Source organism: Pseudopipra pipra, chromosome 16, assembly GCF_036250125.1.
Source record: "Pseudopipra pipra isolate bDixPip1 chromosome 16, bDixPip1.hap1, whole genome shotgun sequence".
NCBI lineage: Eukaryota > Metazoa > Chordata > Aves > Passeriformes > Pipridae > Pseudopipra > Pseudopipra pipra.
The window spans coordinates 801,207-825,384 of NC_087564.1; the positions used below are offsets into that span (position 1 = coordinate 801,207).

General features: G+C 54.6%; 1 protein-coding gene across 8 annotated transcripts in view; it reads right to left on the bottom strand.

Annotated features, from left to right (window-relative positions):
• Positions 1–24,178, bottom strand: part of LOC135422882 (ankyrin repeat and fibronectin type-III domain-containing protein 1-like) — a 220,454-nt gene that overhangs the window by 33,429 nt on the left and 162,847 nt on the right. For 4 of the 8 annotated variants that reach the window (XM_064672436.1, XM_064672435.1, XM_064672433.1 and 1 more), the window contains one exon: positions 7,653–7,781. The exons of 2 other annotated variants lie outside the window; for them this stretch is intronic. In XM_064672436.1, coding sequence (XP_064528506.1) covers positions 7,653–7,781 — 129 coding nt within the window. Of the gene's footprint in view, positions 1–7,652; positions 7,782–13,165; positions 13,436–24,178 lie in introns of those variants that run through there. 2 more of the 8 variants (XM_064672437.1, XM_064672438.1) reach the window with 2 other exon arrangements.

A 24,178-nucleotide genomic window follows, 5' to 3' on the forward strand; every position in this document is an offset into this window, starting at 1 on the left:
TGCAGCCTGGCATCCCAAGGCTGGAGTGGGCTGCTGGCCTTGCTGGAGGTGCTCCAGACATGACTCCTCCACACTGCCCTTCCCTAGGTGCAAACCAGCTCATGGAGAGACCAGGTTCAAAGCTGGAGGTCTGAAGACCTGACCACTAATAGGAAATCAGGACTATTATTGATATTCCCACTAAAATAAATACACTGAGGTATTTTTGTGTGCCGGATAAGGAGTCTGGGAGAGCTAAGACGCTCCAAATCCAGTGCACTGACACCATGTGGTGATAGAACAAGGGGAAATGGCTTCCCACTGACAGAGTTAGATGGGATATTGAGAAGAAATTCTTCCCTGTGAGGGTGGGGAGGCCCTGGCACAGGTTGCCCAGAGAAGCTGTGGCTGCCCCATCCCTGGAAGTGTCCAAGGCCAGGTTGGACGGGCCTTGGAGCACCCTGGGCTGGTGGAAGGTGTCCCTGCCCATGGCAGGGGGTGGCACTGGATGAGCTCTAAGGTCCCTTTCAACACAAACCATTCTATGATTCGGTGGGAATACCAACTGGTGTGGAGGATCCAATGGGTCCATCTGTGAGGGTTTGACTCACACTAAGATTCAGATACCCATGAGATTTCCCTTTCATACCAAGGATCTCCCTTTCATACCAAGGATTGCAACACCTCTGCAGTTCCCTCCTGCAGTATAACCATGAGACTTGGGCTGCCTGCTGTAGAAATTCACTGGCCCTTTCCGGGCGTGGAGAAGAACCAGTGGAGATCCTGCAGGATGAAGAGCATCCTCCACACTCTTCAGCAGGGACCAAGGCATCCACCCTGCTTTGCAGATCCCAGCCATGGGAAATGGCAGAGGGACGATGACAATAAAACAAAACAATCAGGCAATTGGGCTATTGGAGAGAAATTAAAGTGTGTTGAGGGTAATGGACTGAGAAATAATCTTATCGGGGCTGGGAGGTATCAGCTACCAGCAAAGGGTATATTTTATATTTGTCTTTTAAATAAATGTTATTTGCTGCCTGTGCTCTCAGTGAGGAAGGGATCTGACTGAGGGGTCTGGTCCCAGACAGGGAGAACCTGGACATCAGCCTTCTCCGAACATTTTCCTTCTGTCTCTTTCCCAGAGGGCTCAATTTTTCCCACTGAAGTGACATGAGAAACAAATGCAGACAAGAGACCTGGACCTGCTGGAGCCAGAGCCTGCAGCAGCACACAGTCCAGCCCTCAGTCTGCTCCCAACCTCTTCAGGCTCATCAGAATCACAAGCTGAGCTGCCTCTCCTGAGACAAGGAGGAAAGTTGGGCAGACAGAGGCTTGTGGCATCAGGAGGCACAAGATCTCCTTCCCCATCTGCACCCATTGGTCAGGGTGAAGCAGAGCTGCATGGGCCATGGCTCCTCTGCCACTGCAAAGGCTAAAGACTGGGCTAAGGACTGGCTGCAGCACCACATCAGTCCCACCAGGACCAGCAGTTGCCCTCAAGCCTCTGTCTGTCTGCAGGTGACTCAGGAAATGAGGATAAAAAGTGATCATGCACAAGTAGATGATCCCTTTGCAATACTTTCCTGAAGGTTAACCCAACTGTCTGGGAGGTATTCGGAGGGCTCACTCCTCCCCATCCCCTTCAGCATGTCCATCACAGTCACTGGTGAATCACTGTCCCACCAGCTCTGGGAGGGTGAACTCCTGCTCTCCCTGCACATCCAGAGGCACTGGCCATGGCCATTCCCAGGCTGCTGGGGATATGGCCAAGCTCTGAACCACATCACCCCATGTGCAGTTAAACACCGAAAGCTCAGGGGCTCCCTAACTGGTGTCCACCGGAGAGGTGTACAGGGAGAGGGAGGGATGGCAGCCCCAGGACAGGCAGCCAAGCCCCCATCCTGCCCTGGACCAGGGGGTGTCCGCAGACAGAGCCCTCCTTGTTCGCTGGGGCTGCAGCTCCTCTTGCCCACATTTATCGCCTGTGAATGAACTTTCCAGCATTCTGCTCAGGCTGCCCGGAGCCCCTGGGCGAGGGGCCCTGCTGTGGGCTGGCTCCCCGGGAGCCTGGGCACCCCGGCAGCCCCCAGTGCGGTGTGGAAGTCCAGCTCCCACCCGGCTAATTCAATAAGTCACAGATACCATGACTTCATAAGGCACAGAGGCTCCACAGCTATTAGGGGAATTGGCAGCGGGGGGAGGAGCAGCTGAAATGGAGAAGGGATGGAGACGGGGAGGGTGGAGAGGGGGAAGCTAAGACAAGCAGCAGAACAAAACATCCCATAAATCATGAGGAGCTGCTGAAATACCAGAACAAATGACCCCATAGCTTGGCCATTGTTCCCGAGCGAGGGCTTAAAGCGCTCCCAGTCGAGACAAAGCGCCTCGCGTTTCGTTTCAACACCGCGCCAGCCCAGCCGGGACCTGTGCTCGGCACAGCCGGGCTGGGGGAGGCTCTGCTCCACCCCAGCTCCGTGGTGGGACCTCCAGGATGAAGGTGAAGCTCTCAGCAAGGCTGGCTGCCCCACAGCAGCTGCTGCCAACATGGTGCCCACAGCTCAGCCTGCCCAGAGCATTTCCTTGCTCCCAGATGTCCCCACACCTCCCTAGCTCTGCCACTCTCCTCTTCCGCTGAAAGGCTCACGGCCTCATCTTCCTTCTCGTTTTCCCCTGCTCAGGCTAACAGCTTCCTGGTCTGGGAAGAGAAAGGGCTCCAGGACGTCTTCTCAGGAGTAAGACAGCTCGAGCAGGGCTGTGAAACCTGGAGGAGCTGTGAGCCCACTGTCTCTATGGTGCTGCTCCTCTTTGCCTCCCAAAAGTTGCTGACAATTCACTTTGTGCAGGCTGCCCCTGACAAAGGGACAATTGTCATGCAGAGAGTCCTGGGGACACTCCCAGATGGCCTTGGAGTGCTGCAGGACCTGAGCTGTGCAGTAGCAGCTCTCCCAGACACTGGATCAGAGTCAGAAGGATCCAGCACCTCCCATAGGCCCTGCAGTCCCACCAGGACCACGGCACTTGGGTCCAGAAGGCGAGGGGGGGCAGGGCATCCATGCTACTCGCCCACATCTGCCACTGCAGCAATGGCAGGAGACTGAGCAGTGCCAGGCACCTCCAGAGCGTGGATTCCATGCCCAGCAATCCAGGGAGAACTTCCACACCATGCGGGACCACTTAAAGGGGAAATATTATACTATGAAATTTTTAACTAATTTCATGAAAACAGTTTCCTTATAAAACTTCTGCCTTGCAACTAAACCCAAAGCACCGGGCAGAGGACAGCAACACCTGCGTGTGCCACCTCTACCAACCAGATGGTGCCAATGCGGTTCCTGCATCTGGTGGCTTCTGCCCACTTGGCACCTTCCAGCTGGGCCTCTGTGCTCTGCACTGGGGGCAGATCCCTGCGCATCCCAGTTCTCGGCAGCGGGGAAGCGAGGAGCTGGGATCCAGCACCGTGCCAGGGCTCAGGCAAGAACACAAGCTGCAGGCAGGGCTGAGCCCGAGGCGGCCGCCTGTCGCCAACCACCAGACACGCGGCTGCCAGCGCGGCCTCGGCGCTTGTGGTGGGCAGCCAAGGAGCAGAACCGAGATAACGGGATGGGGGAGAGAGGAATGCGCCGCATTTTTCCTGAGCCACCAAGGGAATTGGCTATTCTGACCATGGATTGCAGGGAGGCTGTCTGACAGGAACAACTCCAGGAGCCGAAATAGGAAAAACAGCCAGTAAGCAAAGGAAAAGAAAACAGAGAGAAATCAGGCTGAACAAGGCTTGAGTATGAGGAAAGGAGTGTGGGTGGAAGGCAAGCAGAGGAATAAATGGAAGAAGGAAAACTAGGGCTAGAGGTGGGGAAGGAAAAGGATGCCAGGAGAACAAACCTGCCAATGCTGAGACTCCCGATGAGCACCGGAGCTGGAAGGATGTGAGAGGGAACAGAGGCTCCCAGCTCTGCACACACAGGAGCAAATCAGGGATCACAGTCCTTTTATTGGATTAAGCCTCGCTAAAGAGGGAAGATAAACGTGGAGCATATCTCAGGTGACAGGCACAAGAGGAGAGGAGGCCTCAGTTCACTCTAAGTGGGGAGAACGGGGATTGCTGGAGTTTTGCCTATAGGGCAGTGCAAGGTCTCCACAGGAGTCACCAGCTTTCACCTTCTTCACCCCAACAGCAGAAGGCAATGGGCTTCAACTCAAGAGCAGTCTTGTGCTGTTTAGGCTTGGGAGCTAGATTAGGATTCCAGACTATCAGAAAGCAGAGCTTTAATCAACCAGACCCCCAAACCCTCCTTTGTCTCAGTTAGCAGATTTTGCCTCATTTGCAGCACATCCCGTGAGCCCTGGCACAGATCATCCAGCAAAGACAAGGAGAAGAGAATCAGCAAACCTGGACAAAACCAGACATGTGCAGTCCCCAGGTTTCTCCCCCAAGATTGGGAAAGATCCCTGCAATGCTTCTCTCCAGGCACCTCCCAGCAGCAGGACAGCGGCTCACGGGAGCAATGGGCTGAGGTGATCGGGCACATTCACAGCCTGAACACTGGGGACTTTGTGGGGCTGGCTTTAAAAAAAACACCCTAAAAAAGCCTAATAATGAAGTATTTATTTCAGTAAACAACATATGAATGAAAGAAGTGTTTTCTCAATACTTCACTTTTTCCTCTGCCTTCTCTCCCTTCCCCCCAGCAATTTTGTTTTTAATAAGTGGAACTAACGAGGCTTCGCTCGCTGCCGGCCGAGCTGGGGAGCAGGACCGTGCTCCGCTCGCCTGGTGCAGCACATGAACATGTGCCATGGGAATAAAGCCTGCCTTGTGCCCGGGGGGAACACGACCCGTCAGCGTGGCCCAACCAGGGAGATGTGCTTTGATGGACACACGGACTGTGAGAACTGCCATGGGAGCAGCCCTGAGCTTTTGGGTAGGCAGCACAGGACATCCAGCACCTCCTTTATTGTGGCAGCAAATAAACTGCATCCCCTGGCCCAGGGACTCTGGCCCAAGGTGTCCCCAGGGACTGGGAAAAGGGCCAAGGGGAGCTGAAGGCCTCTCTGTCCCATCCTACCTGGCTGTGCTCAGGCAGCCACTGTGACACTGAACAGCTCCTTCTCTGCTACCTTGGTTCCATCCAGCCCTACCTGAGCACCTGAATAACTGGAAAACTGGCTCAGTTTGCCCTGTGTGGGGATGCTTTGGAAGGAGTTTCAAGCAGGAAACACTAATTGCTTCCCCAGATTGACACAAAGCAAAGGGAACTGAAGATGTTTGGCTTCTCTACCTCCTCCTTGGCAATAGGTAACAGCAGGTTGAGGAGCCCTCCCTTGCCTTCAGGCCTTGGGGTTATGATAGGCAGGATACTCAGGAGCTGCTGATTTGGGAAAAAATGGTCCATCGCTTTTCCATGGCCCTCCAGCCCATGTGGGGTGAGCTGAACCCATCACACACAGTGTGGGTGTTCACCTCTGCACAGAGGTAAGGGAAAGGATGCAGTGGTGGCCCTGGGTTATAAATACAGACAAATTTGATGCAAGTATTTGCTCTGGAAGACAAATGAGTCACCTGTAGATTGGCCAGGGGGTGAGCCATGTTTTCCATCCGCCACAGCCCAGGATGGTTTGGAGAGACTATCTGACGATGCTGATCCCACTGTGATGGGCACAGATCCCTGGTGACATACAGGGAACACAGAGAAAAGCTGTTCACACCAGGGAAAAGGCCAGGGGATCCCTTTGGAGGTCTTGGCTGCAGAGGAGGCTGAAAAAAGCCTCTGAATTGCCTTGCCAAGGAAACGTGCACACATGTGGGCCAGGCACAGGCACGGCTGGAGGTGCAGGATGCCCTGCGGAGCAGCAGCACTCCAGGATTCCTCTGCAGGTGCCACAGCTACTCTTTGGGAACAAAATTCCCGCACTGTAACAACTCAGCTAAGACTGCTCCTGGGTGTCTGCTTAACCATGGCAAGGAGGAAAGGAGGAGGAAGAAGCACGCTGAGATGGTTGGGAGCAGGCGGTGGGCAGGGTCCCCTCCTTGTCATGGTGCCCCCTCCTCTGTGCCCTGCCGGCACCTGAACCCCAGCACCCCGACCCACCCGAGCCTGGCTGCCAGGCTGGATGTCTGATCCAGCTCAAGGTGTCTCCAGCCACAGATAAAACCCGCAGCTGCAGCCTGGGTATCATCCCTGGCCGGGCCACCCGTGCCTGTGTCCCTGCAGGAACAGGGACATTGGGTCCATCTCTCAGGCCTTGCAGCCTCCAGCTCCAGTGATGGCACATGGAAAACCAAAAGCAAAGGCCATCCCTCTTCACCCAGAGCTCATTTCCAAGCTGGTTTACAAAATGCCTCTAAAAGAGCATCATCTCCCACTGCCGCGAGTCGCTGCTGCACAAGGTGCTTTGCCAAACACAAGACAGATGGTTTCCCCCAGGAAAATGCTATGGAGCGAGGGAAAATGTACCACAAATATCCCCTGACAGGGCTAAACTGGGATCCGAGGGCTTCAAAGAGACATTTAAAGGGAGGAAGGAGATTTGCTGACTTCTCATGCTTTGTTATGAATAAAGACAAACTTTGATTGTTTTTAATGAGCTCTTTGCTTGTTTTCCTATTTGCTACACTACAAATTCACATATTTGTCTATTTGGGAGATGGAGAGTAATTGCAGACCAGGCTTCCCAATGACACCGTCTTAGCAAAGGGAGGCAAGTTGTGCAAGTGAAGGAAGAAGCAGTCTGTCCCCAAATATCCTGAATTCTTTGTCTGGTTCATTAATACCTAGTGAGCTTTGATGCCCAACAAACCTCACAGATAAAGGAAGCCTTTGAGGAGGGTTCCACAACCTCACACTGAAGTGTTAGAACACACAATAGATGCCAGAAAGATCTCCAAAAAAAGCAGGGAAAATGAAAACCAAACTTGACATTCTTGCAATTTCTAAGCATTTCTTTTTTTATTCCTTTTTCCTTCTTTTTTTTTTTTTTTTAAGTTTTACCCTCCTTTATCCATCTAAGGAAGCAGAAAGCAATGCAATTCCCAGCTCTTTTAAATCTCCTTAGCAGGTCACCTCTAACAGTGGGAAGGTTGACTGTGATCTGCTTCCAAGACTATTGCATCAGAGCTCAGAAACCCAGGATAGGGAAAGGAAGGTTTGGGAAGGGAAAGTTTGAGAAGGGAAGGTTTGGGAAGGTTTGGGAAGGTTTGGGAAGGTTTGGGAAGGTTTGGGAAGGGAAGGTTTGGGAAGGTTTGGGAAGGTATGGGAAGGGAAGGTTTGGGAAGGTATGGGAAGGTTTGAGAAGGGAAGGAAGGGAAGGCAAGGCAAGCACCAGTGGTGATGTTTGCCAGAGGTTATGTGCTCATGTGCCCCAGCACACACACAGTTCCAACACCCATGTGAGCCCTGAAAGACTCTCATGGCTCAGTTTGTGGGGTCTCCTTCAACCTCCCAAGGAAAGAGCCCCTGGGGCTCCTCACTGCTCCCTGCACTGGGGCAAGGAGGATGCTCTGGGGGGATACCCTGGGGCAGCCTCTGCAGCAGGTGGAGGGGTTTGAAGGGGTGTTGTCCCATGGGACATCTCTCTTCCACAGGGACAGAGAGATGCAGCAGCGGGGAAAGGGGACAGGAGGGGGACTGGAGAGGCAGGAGCTCCTTCCCCCAGCCCTGTCCTGCAGCTCTTACCATTCAATGCTCAGAGACCTGGGCCGGAATGCAGACAGCTCGGCCGAGGCATACTCAGCTTTCCTTCTCTTCTCCTGCTTCTGCTTCACCGACAAGCGGTGGGCAAACCTAGCGAGGCTGCTCTCCGACCTGGGGAGGGGAGAGGAGAGGCGTTAATGGCACTGAAGTGCCCAGCTCCCAGTGGCACATCTGTGGAGATGCTCAGCACTGAAAGGAGGGGGCTCCCAGAGGGTCAGTGGCACAGGGAAGCAGAAGAGCAGCAGGTTTAGCATTCTTTGAGCAGGACAGGACCAGCACAGACCCATGTTTGCCAACTGAAGGTGCACCCTGGCAGGTTGAGAGCACCAGGTCCTGCTCCCTCTGCAGCAAAATCACCTCCCCAGGCTTTGGATTCCTGCTCAGACTCCAACCGATGATGGGCAATGCTGGAGAAACAGTCCAGCATTGTTGGTGGAGAGAATCAAAACTGACCCCTGCCTTGGCCACACACTCCTTCAGAGAAACCCTGGAGCCCCTGTGGCCTCCCAGCTGGGGCTCCCAGACACTGGGACAGCTTCCCTGAGGAGGACTGACACAGAAACCAGCTCACACTGGAGAGATGTCAGAGGAGAAAACAGAAATGTGTGGGAGCAAATGGGTTCAACTGAAGGACCCATCTGTGCTAATAAAGCCCCTTCCCACCAGGTGGGATGTCCCAGACATCCCTGGGACCTGGGAAAAGAGCATCTGCAGGCTCTGGGAACATGCTGCACACCCCTCTCCACTCCAGCCCTCTCCAGAGGAGAGCTGATGTTCCAAGGCACATCTGCACTGTCTCCAAGCCCAGTGGCAGAGAACTGGCACTGAGGTTTGCTCAGGAGGCACCTGCCTTGCAGAAACCTCCTTTCCTCTCCCTCTCCCTCTCCTTCTCTTCTCTCTCTCCTTCTTCCTTTCCTCTCCTTAAACCAAACCAAATACCTCCAAAAAAAGAAAGAAAAAGCAAAGGTATTTCTCAGAACTGAGAACTCCCTGCCTTTCCTCACAATAATTAAGCCAGCCCCAGCCAGCTAACAGTTTTTTCCCTGATACATTTTAAACACAGACATCTTCAATTCATTAACTCTGGTTATTGATTTATTTTTCAGCTTATGAATTGCTGTTGCTGGGGATAGGGTGGAGACAGCTTTCTGGAGAGGGCTCTTGTCTCTGCAGTCACTGCCGGCAAAGAGCCGCTCAGACCTTCCAGGGTCATTCTTTACATTCTTGAGAAGAAATCCTACTTTGATGTAAAGGATGAGGTTTGCCTTAAAAGAAACCCAGCAAGAAACCCAAACCCCAGCTTTCCTCCGCTCACACCCGGAGGAATAGGCGATGAAGAAGAGCGATGTGGGAGCCCAAGGAGCAGAGCCCAGCACCAACACTGTGCCCAGCACCTCGCTCTCCCTTGATGTGGTATCAGAGCTCAGCTGCCATGGATAAGAACCCCGCTTGTGGAAGGGTGAGGGGCGGGCATGGAGCCAATGCTCTGCAGCACTGGCATGGTGTGGACCCCAGGGTGAGCAGGACTGACCCCCAGGAATGGGGCTGGGTGCTGGGAACAGGTGCTGCTGGGTTCCTATAGCACCTCCTTGGTGCCATTTGACTGTTCCTGCCCCCTTTTCACCCACCCAGGAGAGGCTCCTGCCACCCTGCAGCTCCAGCTGAAGGGATGCTGGGGGTGTTGACCTCATGAGATTTGGGGACTGCCTGGAGAACGCTGCCCTGTTTGTTGCACTTGCCCCATCCTCACCACACTCCCTGCACCATTACAGCCACCCCTCCCAAATTGGTCCCCAGCAGGAATGAGGTGCTGGGAAATCCCAGCCCCCCTGCATGGATTCAAGAAGGCAGCAACCCCCATGACAAACAAGTGCCTCTGTGGTGCCAGTATGTGCCTCTTGCAATGACCACCACTGGGATAATGACACACTCAGGAGGTTTACCTGGATCTATCCACCTGCCTGAGCAGGGAGGGAGCAGCCACTGCATCCTTCAAGTTGGACAGAGCCAACAGCATCTGCCAAGAAGAGCTGGTGGGGAAAAGAGGGCAACAGGGCTGAGGATGAAGGAGAGTTAGTCCTTGGGTCAGGTGTGCTGGTGGGGCTGGAGAAGCCACCTGGGAGCTCAGGAACATGTGGCCTTGCTGTGACTCCCTAATCATGGCATCAAAGGGAAGGCACAGGGAGAAAGGCGATGGATGCCCAGGGCATGTGCTGCCTAGATCTGCCTGACACAGGACAGGCAAGCCAGGCCACATACAAGCCAGAAGTTGACCAAGAATCTTGGGGTGCTGCTTTCACCCCCCAGAGCAACCTTCCAGCCTGCCAGCCACCACCTCCAGCTGCTCATAGCCCCATGAGAGGAGACAGCCGTGAGGGCTCTGATAGGCAGGCACCTCCCCCTTGAGAGCTGTCAGCAATTCATCCAGCCATGAACCAGCCTCCTCTCACCTCTGCCAGCCCCAAAAGCTCCAGCAGAAGCATCACTAATTAGAAGCCAGGAGCACATTACAGATCATCTGGCTATTTATACAGAGCTGCTTTACATAAACTGTGCTGCAGAAGGGGGAATGAATCATACCTGCTCTGCCGTGACTGCAGCCTGCTCTGCCCCTCTTCCCTCGCCCCACCGAGGCCCTGTTTGTGGTCAGCTCCCCTGAGCTCCTCTGCTGGGGCTACTCCCATTCCCTAGGATCAAGGTGCTCCCAGGGTCAGGATGCTCCCAGGGTGGGGATGCTCCCACAGCTCTGGGCATTGTGCCCAGGTCTGGGCTCTGTGGTGTTGAGCTTCTAACATGGGGGATGCTGCCAGGACCACCCTTCTGCTTCCCAAGCGCTTTCCAAACACTAATAGATGCCCCTATCCCTTGAGAAAGGTCAGCATTTGGGATTTTAAGGGAAACTGAGGCATGAAGACGCTGTGCAGGTGAGACAGGTTCCCTGTGGTTGGCAGCATCCATCCCTTTGTGTGCTTCACTGAAGACTTCTCTGCCTTCCCCCACCAGTACCACACACTCAGCACCACAAGTGCTGCTCTGGGCAACAGGCAGCCCCAGGGAGCCACTGTCATCTTGAGTCAGCTTCATGGCAGCTGTGGGATGGGGACAAGGCCAGCACTGCCCCCCCAGCCCTGCCACTGCGTGGCACTGCTCCAGGTCCAGCCGGGCAGGATCCGGACTCACCTGCCCAGCCCTCCAGCAGAAGCAGCATCTCTGCAGCAGCTCAGTATTGGCATGGTCAGGGCTTGGCAGACCTAGCTGGCACCTGCCAAGGCTCTGTGGCAGTGCCTGCACCCCAAGGGGACTTGCCAAGGCTCCGTGGCAATCCCTGCACACCGAGGGGACACACGGGAAAAGCCATCAATTGGAACACCAACCACAGTGCTGGGGAGAATTGTCTCCTGACAACCAGAGAAGGTTGTTCAGCAACTGTGCTGTATCATAAATCACACCTCTATGACTTGCCATCTGTCAGCCAGATTACACATGTTCAGAGTCCCATGTCAGTGTTTAAGTCAGAACACAGCATCTTTCTCCCAGAAATAATTATTGGTGCTGAAGGCTCTTGCAGAAATACCCATCATCAGCCCTTCCATCCAAAGCTCTGGACAGAACAGAGCTGGCATTCCCAGAAGGCAGGACCACTGCTGCGGCACAGGGATGCACAGCCTCCATATGACATGTCCCCCATAAACCCCCTGCTTCAGGCACACGGGGGGTGGCAGGGTCGGACACAGCGAACCCCCCACCCTGGCACCAGGCATGGCACCCAGCACCCCGCACAGAGCAGGCAGGGGCAGCCAGAAATGGAGGCTGCTGCTGAAGGGAGATGGGGACAGTGCTGTCCCCAGCCTGGTGTGCACTGAGGGCCCTGGAGTGTCCAACTAGGATGAGCAAAGGGTGCCCAGAGCAGCACTCAGACCCCAGCCTAGCCAAGGGGGCAGAGATGGGCCCAGCGCAGGGCACAGCTCCCACAGCCCTGATGTGCTGTGTGTGCCACCAGCCTGTGCCCATCTCTTCATCCTACACGTCTTCTGGGAGTCCAACCCCACCATGGGCAGCTGCCGAAGCCCCTGGTCTGCCAAGGCAGTGGGGACACAGGCAGAGCACGGACACGGTGAGCTGGCAGCCTGTCCCCATCCTGTCTGTGGCTCAGGCAGCTCGCTGAGCCAGCTCAGGACACAGCATCCCAGCACAGAAATCCCTCAGCTGCCCTCTGGGATGAGGACAAGGGGCTGAAGTGCCACCCTCCGCCCCCTCACCGGCCAGGCAGGCGGATAAGCAGTGACATTTCCCAAAGCTCAGCACAGAAATACACAGGGACTGGATTCATCCCCCTGGCTTCACCCTCTGGGCACAGGCGTGAATCCGGCCGGGGGCTCGCAATGCCTCACCACCACTTCCCCCATGCCACAAATGGGAAGTGATGACAAGCAAAATCCTGGTCCCCTCAGCTCTGCATCCCTCCCTCCCCTGCGGTGCCCCTGGAGGAACACCGTGGGCTGATCTGCTAAGAAGCCTTTCGGCAGTTTGCAGCCAGGGTGAGCGTGTGCCCGCGGACGCCCAGGGTGCCAGCGTGTCACCTCACCCAGTGCTGGCACAGCACGGCCGTGCCACGGCCAGAGCTGCAGGGAGACCGCGGTCCCGGCAGGCACAGCTGCACCAACCTGTGGGTGAGGGATGACCGAGGTCACCAGAGTGCCAGTCCAGGCACCAGCCCCGGCAACACCTCTGCTCCACCAACACACTCAGTCAAAGCCCTGCCCACCTCACGGGCACCAGCCAGCCATCCCTCAGTGATGGAGATAGCACATCCAGGCAGGAATAGCTCCCACTTGTTGCACGCCTTAGCCTGAGACTTGGGAGTCAGCACGTGCCTGTACATGGCTCTGAACTAACCCAGCTCCAGGCAGGCAGCTCCCAGCCTCTTCCATCAGCACAGACAACAGTCCCGGGATGAGCCATGGGGTGGCTGTGGGCAGCCCAGGTACTTGGCATCAAGCAAACAGGCAGCGTTTCAGCTGGTCCTCCCTCCTTTGGGAGCAGCCACTGCACAAACAGCTTAGAGCTGAGCTTATCCCCACGGGCATCCCGGTTGCAGCCAGCCTTGAGAAGGTGGCTGTGCCTGGGGTGAGCAGGGCTGGAAGCACATAGCCCTGCGCTCCCCATAGCCACGGGGTTTGGCTCCTGGCAGTCTTATTTGCACAGGTACAGTTGAAATAAAATAGAGGGAAAACAAAGCTGGAAAGGTACTTCCCGAGCAGGCAGCAGTCTTTCAGGAGAGGGGGGTTTTGGAAAGGGGAGACTCGTAGCCATGGACATGCAGTCACAGCCCCCGGTCACAGACCCTGCTCACTGGCAGCACGCTTCCCACTGCCCACGGCTCCGTCATGAGTGTGCCGCCAAGGCAGCAGCCGGGACAGGACCCCCAGGAGCCGTGCGCAGCGGGGCCGTGCAGGGAGAGATGCTCGGGAGCGGCGCGAGCGATGCTCACTCACCTGTACAGCCTCTGCTCCCTTCCCTCCCGGCTCTGCCGATCACCCACTGCTGGAGCAGCAGCTCATCCAAGAGTGGCTCTTCGTGACAGTCCCTGTCCCCTCTAGGCACACTCCCATCCTGGCCGGGGTCCCCTGCTCCCACCCGTCGCCCGACCTCCTCAGCCGCCACCTCCGCTTCCCTCACCCATCACCTCAGGTTTCTCGTTTGCTCTGTGCTTGGTTCTTTTTTTTCTCTTTTTTTTTTTCCTCCCAATCTTGTTTCTATAGAAACAAGATTAGCAGAGGGGGAAATAAAACAGCCCCATGTGACTCAGATTCCGACACTGAAGAATCTCCTGGTTGCGCTCGCCGCGGCTTTACATAACCACGAGGCTGTGCGGGCTCAGCCGGGGGGACCCGGCTCGAACAGGGCACCTGGCTCAGTCAGGGGGGACAGGGATCAATCAGGGAGGGCCAGGCGCACATGAGAGGGGGATCAGGCTCAGGTGAGAGGGATCAGGCTCAGGTGAGGAGTACCAGGCTCAACTGTGGAAGGACCACCAGACAGAAGGCAGCGATACCTCACCTTCGCTGGCACTGGGCTTGCTGTGACACTCCTGATGCTACAACATGGCACCAAACCCCACTGCCATCCCCAGAGGACGCTGTGAGACCCTGTCACCCTGCACGGCCCTGCTTCACTACCTGTTGCCATTGAGAAAGGGAGAAAGCAGAGGTAAGGATCCTGAAAACTGCCCTGAGTGCCACCACAACCTCTGGGGTCCCCAGGTGAGCTTTGGAGGAGGAAGCCCCAAGACCCCTCATGCTGCCAGGCCATCCTGCCCCTGCCCTCACCACTCAGGAAAGTGGTTTTGGCCACTGATCTCAAATCTTCATGGATTCATTGGTGAGCTGCAGACAGACATGTACTCCATGCTCTGGACGTTCCTCCTCCTCAGTCTCCCAAATTCACGAGCAATGTCTGTTGCTGGGGCACACAAACCATAGATTGAGCTCTTCCACCACTGTTTTGGTGACCAGTAGGGGACAATGCTCACAGGCACTTCCCATGCCCAAAGGGGTGCTGCACACCAGAGCTCCAGGTGAGCTGGGAAGCACTGAGGACCCTGTCTGAAGCCATCCTCTGTGTGTTCCCTAAGCTCCAGAACAGATTCTGACTGCACGTGGCCATTGCTGCCTGCCAGGATCACACACTCAGGGCTTCTGTCGATGATCTCCCGTGTCTGTTTGGGACACTGCCCTTCTGCTGCACCTCGAGGGGGCTCACCCCCTACTCCCCAGGTGCTGCCCAGGGCTAAAAAAGAAGCAGAGTGACTTTTTACTTAGACAGTGATAGGACAAGAGGAAATGGTTTTAAACTAAAAGAGGACAGATTTAGATTAGATGTAAGGAAGAAATTCTTCCCTGTGATAAGGGTGGTGAGGCCCTGGCACAGGTTGTCCAGAGAAGCTGTGGGTGCCCACAGTTTGAGCAAGTGATGAATTTGAACATATCCACCCAACCAAACTTTTCCACGAGTTATCTCACTGGGCTGGGGAGCAGCATCATGTGCCAAGCTTGGGCGATGCTGCAGAGAAGGAGCCAAAGGCTTGTGCAGTCCTGAGGGGATGAGCTCTGCCAGGGTGCTGCCTCACCCACCCGCCAAGGGCATGGCTTCTCAACCCAAACCAGCCAGTCTGGTGGGACCCAGCCAAGCTGGGGGTGCCTATTTTGACCTCATGAGAAGGGTGCTCAAGGGGAGGACAGCTGGACAGCAGGCTGAGGCTTCCTGAGGCCAGGGAGGGAGACTGTGGGGATGCTGCAGATGGGGAAAGAGTGGCAGGAGTTGTATGAGAGGGTAAAGAAAAAGGGTAGAGGTCTCAACAAAAGGGAACAAGAAGAGGTGTCTGCAGCTCTGGACAAGTTGATCCTGAGACCCCTGAAGCACTCCTGCCCGTGCCACAGCACAGCTCAACATGAGCCATCTCTTTGATTTCCCTGTAGCAGTAAAGGAGAGATGGGTCAGAGCTGCAGCCCCCCAGTAATCACAGCCCAGGGCAGCCCCTGCACTGGCCCAGCACAGAGAGCTCACTTGGGACTTGGGGAAGGGATTTTTGTAACAGTAAATCTCTCAGTGGTCACTGACATTTGCCAGATATTGGGGGGCATAATCAGTGCCCCAAGATTGTCAGTGAGTGCTGCTCTGCCAAGGCTGGCTCTTCACAAGCTGAGCAGGCACCAGGACTGATGCTGGGCTGGCCTCCCTGGGAAGAACCAAGCTGGACGCTGCAGGACCTGGCTCTGCAGCCAGGAGCCAGGCAGAGCAGACGGGATCCTCTATTTAAAGTCTGAAAACAGGGTCACAAAAACTTCCGCCAGCAAAAGCACTTGGATACCTCAATCTAATTATAGCTGGCATTATCAGGCTGCATTACAATTAGCAAGTCAGTGGCCAGTCTCTATTTCTGGTCTGCAACACAAGGCGGGTCAGTGTTCCCAAGGATGAAGGAGAAGGGAAGCAGGGGCAGAAGGACGGAGATACCTCGCGGTGTGTTTAAATAAGCAGCACAGCTGCTTCCGAGGGCCGTGCAAAGGCAGGGTTTATTTGGAGGGTGTTTACGGGGAAGGCCAAGGAGAGAAACACAACCCATCCCTTCAGCACAGTCTCTGCCAGTCACTGGGGGCAGCTCGTGACTCTGTGCCCCCTCGCTGCCCTCACTCTTCAGGTGAACTCCGACGTCCCACCAGACCCTGGAGCAGAATCGTGATCTGCCTTTTCATAAAATTAAGGTTGGAAAAGCCCTCTAAGATCATAAAGCCCATTCACTCCCTCAGCACTACCAAGGCCACCACTAAACCACCCAAGTGCCACATCTACATAATTTTTAAATCCCTCCAGGGATGGTGACTCCACCCACTGCCTGGGGCAGCTGTGCCAGGGCCTGACCACCCTTCTAGTGAAGAAATTTTCCCTAATAACCGATCTAACCTTTTCTGAGCTATTTGGAAGCCAGATTAAAGCAGCATCCAGGAAGGAACCCAACCACACATCCTACTCAAATCCCACAGTCTATTCCCGTTGGCCTGTCCAGTGTTCAGCACCAGGTCAGTTGCTTCAGGACAGTGGAAACACATGAGAGTACCAAGAATCCCTGGAAATGGATAGCGGTTTTAGAACTTCTTTCTTGTTTTCTTTGAAAACCAGAGTTCTGTCAAACTTACAGCATTTGATGCAAAGAATGTGATGCTAATCCAAGCAGAAGGAACCATCTGATGAGCCTCAAATTAAAATGTTCCTTTGTTTTGGCTTTCAAACACTGCATTTTAATACTAATGCACACTCTGAATGGAAGGTAAATTTGCATGTTCTTCTTTCACTAAAAATTCTCTGTCAAAACAATAATTTTATTCATTTGCATTTTGACAATAACAACTGTCCCCCCTCTGACCAACATCTGTGCAGTGACAGAGATGCTGGGCACATGTGCCACAGCTTGGTGAGTCACACTGCACCCCCAGCATGCCTGTCCCACTGTGGGGCCTGGGACCTGCACCAGTATCATCTCCCTCCCTGGGCACACACCTTCCAGTTGGGAACCCAATCCCAAGCAAGTACGAGCCAAGGAGGCAGTGGAACATGAAAGCCCATTGATATGAACGTGGCCCAAAAAGGGGGAGCAGGATTTTGGAAGGGGTGGGATCCTGAAGACAACGTAAGATGATCTGGAAGTTTTCTCTCTCTCCAGATTCTAAGCAGTATTTAGGCTGGGATCTGCATGCCTGCCACCTTGTCACATTAAGATCCTGTTGTCACCATTTGGTGCTGTAAAACAGCTTAAAAGAGGAGAAGGACTTGGGGGTGCTGGTGGGTGAGAGGCTGGACATGCCTTGTCTGTGTGTGCTGGGATGCAGAAACCCTCCAAGTCCTGCGCTGATCCCACAGCGTGGGCAGCAGGGGAGGGGAGGAATCTGCCCCCTGAGGTGAGACCCCCCTGCAGAGCTACCTCCAGATATGAGGCACCAACTTCAGAAGGACGTGGAGCTGCTGGAGAGAGTCCAGAGGAGGTCACGGAGATGCTCCAAGAGCTGAAGCCCCTCTGCTCTGGAGCCAGACTGGGACAGCTGGGGGTGTTCACCTGGAGAAGAGAAGGCTCCAGGGAGACCTGAGAGCCCCTTCCAGGGCCTAAAGGGGCTCCAGAAGAGCTGGAGAGGGACTGGGGACAAGGGATGGAGGGACAGGCCAAGGGGGAATGGCTTCCCACTGCCAGAGGGCAGGGTTAGATGGGATATTGGGAAGGAATTGTTGTCTGTGAGGGTGGTGAGGCCCTGGCACAGGTTGTCCAGAGAAGCTGTGGCTGCCCCTGTATCCCTGGAAGCGTCCAAGGCCAGGTTGGACAGGGCTTGGAGCAACCTGGGCTAGTGGAAGGTGTCCCTGCCCATGGCAAGGGACGGAACGAGATGAGCTTTAATGTCCCTTCCAACCCAAACCATTCTATGATTCCATGATTCTTGTAAGCAAAGTTCTTTTTCTAACTCCCAACCATAAACCATTGAAAAGCACCATTTCATGTCAGGCACGTACCAACATACTTCATCCTCAAAATCAGCATAATCTACTTTAAAACCAAAAATCCATCCATCTACAGACAACAAATAAATAAAACCCATGAAATAAAATAGGCAAAAATTCCTTTCCTTGGGCAAAATCCCCATCACTTTGTTTATTTTTCAGAATTCTGTCATTTCCCTCTGTGATTGTTTTTAATGAAGATATCTATCTCTCCTTCCTGAGCAGCAGGACGGAGAGCTTGGGCTCTTCCAACCGGGCTGTGTGAGCGTGATTGATTGTACGTGTGCAAGGCAGAGGGACGTGCAGACTTGCTCCCATCCTGCCTGGGGCCCGGAGCTCTGGTAGCTGATTTTCAGAATTCCCCCACTACCGATTACAGCTTTTATCCCAACCAAAAAGATTCCAGGGAAAACAAAGATCGAAAAAAAAAAAGAAAAGGACAAAATCCAACAAATCCCTTTCCTTGTGTGCAGTCAGCGGGGACGGGTAAGTAGGTCCCTGGAGGGGCTCAATCCTCCTGGGACCTTCACCCTCCTCTGTTCACTCTGGCTGAGCCCACATACGGTGAGGCAGCACCACGCTGTGCTGGCATCGCTGCCGTGCCGTCCCGTTCCACCCCACAGCTGTGATTGCAGCCAGGTCCCCTTTGCGGGGGACAAACGCCCCGGGGGGATGTGCTGCTGTTTAGTCTGAGCACGGCGCTGGCGCTGGAGCCGGCTCTGTTTTCCATGGCCTCGTGTCCCACGCTGCAAGCAGGAATGGAAAAGCTTGTTATTTTGGGCTGCTGGGTGGCCAGGCCTTTCCAAGAGAGGAGAGGAGTGATGTGGTTAATGCGAGCCGGCCACAGGGCCTCCGTGGTTGTTCTTTCTGGCTGGCACCCGGCCCCTCCAGAGGACCACACCGCCCGCCACCAGCGCCCGCCGGCGGCACGGGCAGGTGGCAGGAGCTGTCACATGTGCTTACGTGTCCAAGTGTGCTTACGTGTCTGAGTGTGTTCACGTGGAGGGAGGGAGGGAGGAGGATGGGAGAATAAGCTCAGACCCCAGTGGCACTAGGACAGCTGCCCAGAAAGGACCCAGCAGCATCCCTCTGGCCTCACTGCTTGGGGACAGCACAGAGCAGGGTCAGGACGTGTAGCACTGGGTGATGGAGTGCTGGGACAGGCTGCCCAGAGGGGTTGTGGGGTTCCCTTCTCCAGACATGCACCTGGACTCGATCCTGTGCAACCTGCTGTAGGTGACCCTGTTTCAGCAGGGATTGGGTGAGATGATCCCCATAGATCCCTTCCAACCCCAATCACTCCAGTGGCACACACGGCCTGACCCACGCCTCTGCTGCCTCCTGCAAGGTCTGGGTAGCTTGGGGTGCTGGTGGCCCCCAAGGGCACCCAGAACCTCCACGATTCACTCACAAAGCTCCTCAGAATGGTAAAGTGGCACCTATTGAAGAAATACCTATTAAACCCCAAGCTATGGGGGGTCCTGGGCTTTTTTTTTAAGCAGCCAAGGGAAAAAAAGAGATAAGTCTGACTATGAGATACAACACTGATCTTCACCAGCACCAAATGGGAAAAACTCAGCGAAGTATTTTTATGGTCAGAAGAACAATGCCATAAAATGCCACCATGCTACCACAGCCCTACTCTACCCTCTGTGCTTCCTCTCCTACAGAGAGTAAGTGGTTATTAGGGGCAGCTGGGTCCACACCATCCACCACACCACAGACCCCTCCTGGTGCCAGGATGGGCAGTAGGAAGGTGCAGAGCTGTGTGGGCATCCATGGCACCCATGGGACTTGTGCCCAGCATTCCCCATGCCCTGATGGCAGGGACAGGGGTAGATCTGGCTGGAGGCTGGAAGGTGGGGACCCTCCAGGTTGTAATTCCAACCACATCTCTCCATGCTAAACGAAAACGTCCCTCTCTGGTTTTCCCTTAGGACTTGTGAGCATGTCAGGAATTAAAACTCAGTCTTCTGGGCTCATTGCACTGGTGCAGGAATGTGCATCTTTTTCTCCTCCCTGCATCCCAGTTCTTCCCAGTTCAGTGAAAACCCCTCGCCACCCTACCCAAGGCACTTCAATCCGCAATAATGGGGACCAGGAGAATGGGAAACACATCCCTACAGGCAAACCATGATTCATCCAAACTTCCTCCCAGTCCAAAATTCCCCTTGAAAAGGCACGATTTACAAAATCCCCTCTTGAAAGGAGTGGGAAAACACAGGAGAGAGAAAAGCCCTTGGCGTGCCTCCCCCGGCCAGCTCTGGCCCCTGCGGCTGCCCCTCGGCGGGGAAGCGCCGTGGAGGTTTGAGGGACTTGAAGGGATTTGCAACGCAATAAAAACATTCCTGCTTGCAAAGCATGAAACCCCAAAAGTTTATGGGAAACCACTGTCTTCGGGATGTCTGCATATCTTCAGGCATCCTGGGAGCTGTAGTTCAAAGAAACCATGAAAAAGCAAGCAGCCGATAATGATGGTTTCTGGATGGAGGCTGTGTGACTATTGGCTCCCACATGAAAGCCTGAATTTCTGGGATGCTGAGCCCGTTTCTGAAGCCAAGGGAGAGGAGAGGGTCGGAGAGGAGAGGGTCGGAGGGGAGGGTCAGGGAGGGTCAGGGAGGGTCAGGGAGGGTCCAGGAGAGGAGGGTCAGGGAGGGGAGGGTCAGGGAGGGTCGGGTCGGAGAGGAGAGGGTCGGAGAGGAGAGGAGACGAGACTAGAGGAGACGAGAGGAGACGAGAGCTCCTCGGTGCTTGGGGCACGAGGGACTCCAGCAACACGGAGAGGGAGAGCAAGAGGCACTCACAGCCCCGGGGAAGACCCACAAAGCCGAGCACTGGGGACTGGGAGGACGGATGCACTGCAGCAGGAGCCAAGCAGGATGGGCCAAAGCCATTTCCTGGACTGGGAACCTGGCTATGATCTGTCAGGTGTGTGTTCCCTTTGGGGGACCCTACTGGCTGTGTGGGGATCCCCAGCGAGGGACTGAGCATGGGCACGGATCCTGCCCTAGGTCAGGCTGTGGGAGGGCCCAGCCCAGTGGATTTCATCTGGTGCTGTGAAAATTGCAGGACACCAGCCTGGGCAGCATGGCCTCACCCGGGAGCTAAAGCCTCTGTGCCTCAGTTTCCCCATTATATTATCCACCTACCCCCAAGGGCTGCAGGGATTGGCCTCTGCTGTTTGAACACCCCCAAGCTGAGCTCCTCAGAAGCCAGCTGTCCACACTGCACCAGCAGCATTCAATCACCATCAGGCCCATTTCCTCAGACCCCACGAAGGATGGCCATGCCAGCCAGGCCAGTGAAAGGCACTTTATTCCAACACAAGAGACTCTTCATGCAAGAGTCATCTCCCAGCAGGAGAACCAGCTGCACTCGACATCCTCCAGACGAGTCACTGCCCATCAGCAGAACTCTCACACCCAAAATGCCCAGGAGGCAGGGGCAGCAGTGGGGGACAGAGATGTGAGAAGTTGTGTATCATCCTGGACTGAGCCTGGAGTGATGCAGGAGACGAGACCCTTTTATTTCCAAACAAGGAATCCTGCAGCACAGACCACAACCCCTGGGCAAAGCCAGTGCTAGAGATATGAGCCATGGCAGGTGACCTTCTCACTACCTGCCTTTCATCGTGGGCTTGGGCTTCACAGGTCAGGCCACCAGACTGCCCCATGGCTGTGCGAGGCCCTCTCTGGCACTGGGCACCATCTGCCCACCACGGTGCAGAGTCGCGGTGACGAACCCAGTCTTTGCACCAGCTGACTTATAACCCCAATGTGAGGTGTTCTGCTGGCTGCTGGGAGCCTGAAGTCCCCAGAAGTGGCTTCAGATACTTGGAAAGCAAAGAGCCAGCAAGGAAAGGTAAACCACAGGACAGTTTGTCCTTGGAGAAAACCTTCAGCCCTGAAGAGGTGGACTATTCACACTGGCAATAGTGGCACAAATGCTTTCCAGGTGTCTCATCTTCCCCCTCCAGCACAGAACACATTGCTAGTTGTTGCCAAAACCACACCTCGGTGCACAAAAAATGCTGCTCTGGGGGTGGGGACATCACAGGAGGCAGGTCCCCCAGGGACACAGCACTTGCGCCACTCCATCCAGGCTGTCACAGAGCAAGGGCTTTCAACTCCCCAGGGTAAACCACCTTCTGGTTGCACCACAGGGTGCTGCAGCCCAGAGTTGTCTCTCTGGAGGCTCTGCAGAAAGACACCATGTTTTTGCAGAGCTGAGCCCTCTGCTCTGGAAGAGAACAGCAGCTGGAATGTTTCTGGGTCACCTGTGCCTTTCACAGGCAGTTGAAAAGGCACCCCTGAAGTGGTTAAGACCATGACAGGTAAACTGGAAGACCTTGTCTTCAAGATTTAGGACATCATGCTGGTGCCTCCTGCTTCCTTTTCCTTGACTGCCAGACTCACACAGCAATCCTGATCTCCTCTGGAACTAAATCCCAGATTTACTGAAACCATCAAATGGACACAGCTTGTTCCGAGGTGACTAAATCCTGCCTGGTACATATCCCTTCTCCATAGGGAAGGGTCCCACCAAGTGAGTGGGCTCTTGACTCTCTCCATACCAGCAGCAGACCCTGGGACTTGGGACCGGGGTGCGATGCCAGCACTTGCTCCACCTCTCCCAAGGGAGGAAGTCAGACCATGGCCTTCCAGTGCTTGTCCCTGCTTGCTTCAAATCTCAGTTTGGAGTCCTTGGTTTGTTCCTCAGCACTGGTAAAACCCAACTGAGGAAGATGGTGGGAGCTTCAGGAGCAGAGCAGATGCTCAGAAACCAGAACCCCCTCCCAGCCAACCCTAAACCACAGCACGTGCCTCCCAGTCCCTCCTCTCACACCTTCTCCTCACCGCCCGCCCCTGTTAAAGGGTTTCCATTGCACCACAAGCCTCAGCAATGGGCATCTCCAAAGCAGAACCTCAGGGAGGGAAGGGAGGAGCTATTACAGCCCATTCCTGAAAGGAAAAGCAGCCATCTGGGTTCAGAGCACCTCTGAGCAGCTCGGGGGGAACACACACACACTGCCATGGTTTGAGACAGGTGGGCTCAATGCTCCCCAACACGGACCGTGGGCCTTCTGCTGCCATTTCCCTGTGAATTAGCGCTGCTTCTCAGACCTGACACAATGCTGACGTCTGTCTCTTATACCAGGAGTCATTCTCAAAGCTACTGTCACTTTTTCTAAATGAGTCAAAGCAGCAAAGGGTTATTAACTGGGGAGACAGCAAGGACAGGGTGGGAACATGTTGTTCTTTGACAGGAACTGTGCTAATGAACATTAGAAAGTTAAAGATTAGAAAAACCTAAATAACAACTTCAAGCCTAGAAAAGCTGCATTAAGACCCCAAGCAAAACAGCCAAGAGAGGAGAAAGTCCACAGTGGATTTTGGGTCCACCTTCCAAACCTTTCACCTCCAGCATCAGGTTGCTCCATTAAACCAGAGTCTGACATTAGGCTCATCACAGTGGTATCCCAGGCCCCTCTGCTAATTCTGGGCATGATTTAAGCCGACCATCACCTGATCCTGATGGAAAACAGTTAGGTGATGGCTGAACAGTGGCTTTGCAAGCCACCAAGAGCAGCACTGCAGGCATAGAGCCCTGTCTTCTCCTCCAGCACACTCTGCGACACATTCCGTGGGGACGTGTGGTCCTGGTGGCCTCCCTCCTTATTCCTCCTTGCATCTGGTTAATCCATGGAGAGGAAGAGGAGCTGCCACACCATGATGCTTGTGGCTTTGCAAGTGGCTTTCAGGTTTGCTTGGATGGTTTACTTGAACACTTGAGTGGTTTTCAGGCTTCGGCTCCCTTGGCTGCTTTTACAGGACCAAGTCCAACCAAACCCTTCAGCATGTGCTCATCTCCAGGTAAGGGCGGCCCATGGAGATCAGTGCTTCAGAAAAACACACTTCCCTGGATCAGGGCCGTGGTAATGGAGCTGCCACCACCAGAGCCCTACCTGAACGGGACCTCCCAGGGCTGCCTCTCCCCAGGAAAACCAGCAAAGCTGTAGAGAGTATCAACCTCTATTTTAGGTGTTTAAAAATAAGCAAAAATCACTCTCCTCTACAAAATAACAAAAATCCTGGAATAAACAGAGCACAAACTGTACCTTCACACATCCCCCAGGGTGAGCAGAAGGAAGCTGAGTCCAAAGAGAGTCACATTTTCTAGGGAACATGTTAGTGCAGCCCAGAGCTGGTGGTGACAGGTAACCCCCGGGCTCCCAGCTGCACCATCTCGGTGGGAGACAGGGGGCTGGACCCTGGCTGGACGGATGCTCTAAATTAATAATGAAAACATTGCCCCCCTGCTCAGCAGAAGGGTACACTCAAAGTGAGCCCTTGTCTGGGACAGCCAGCAGGCAAAGCTCTGCCAGAATCCAAAATACACTTGCAACTTGTTTTGAATTACTTTATGCAGGGCTTTAAAAGACACTGAAAAATTTCCACCCAAGC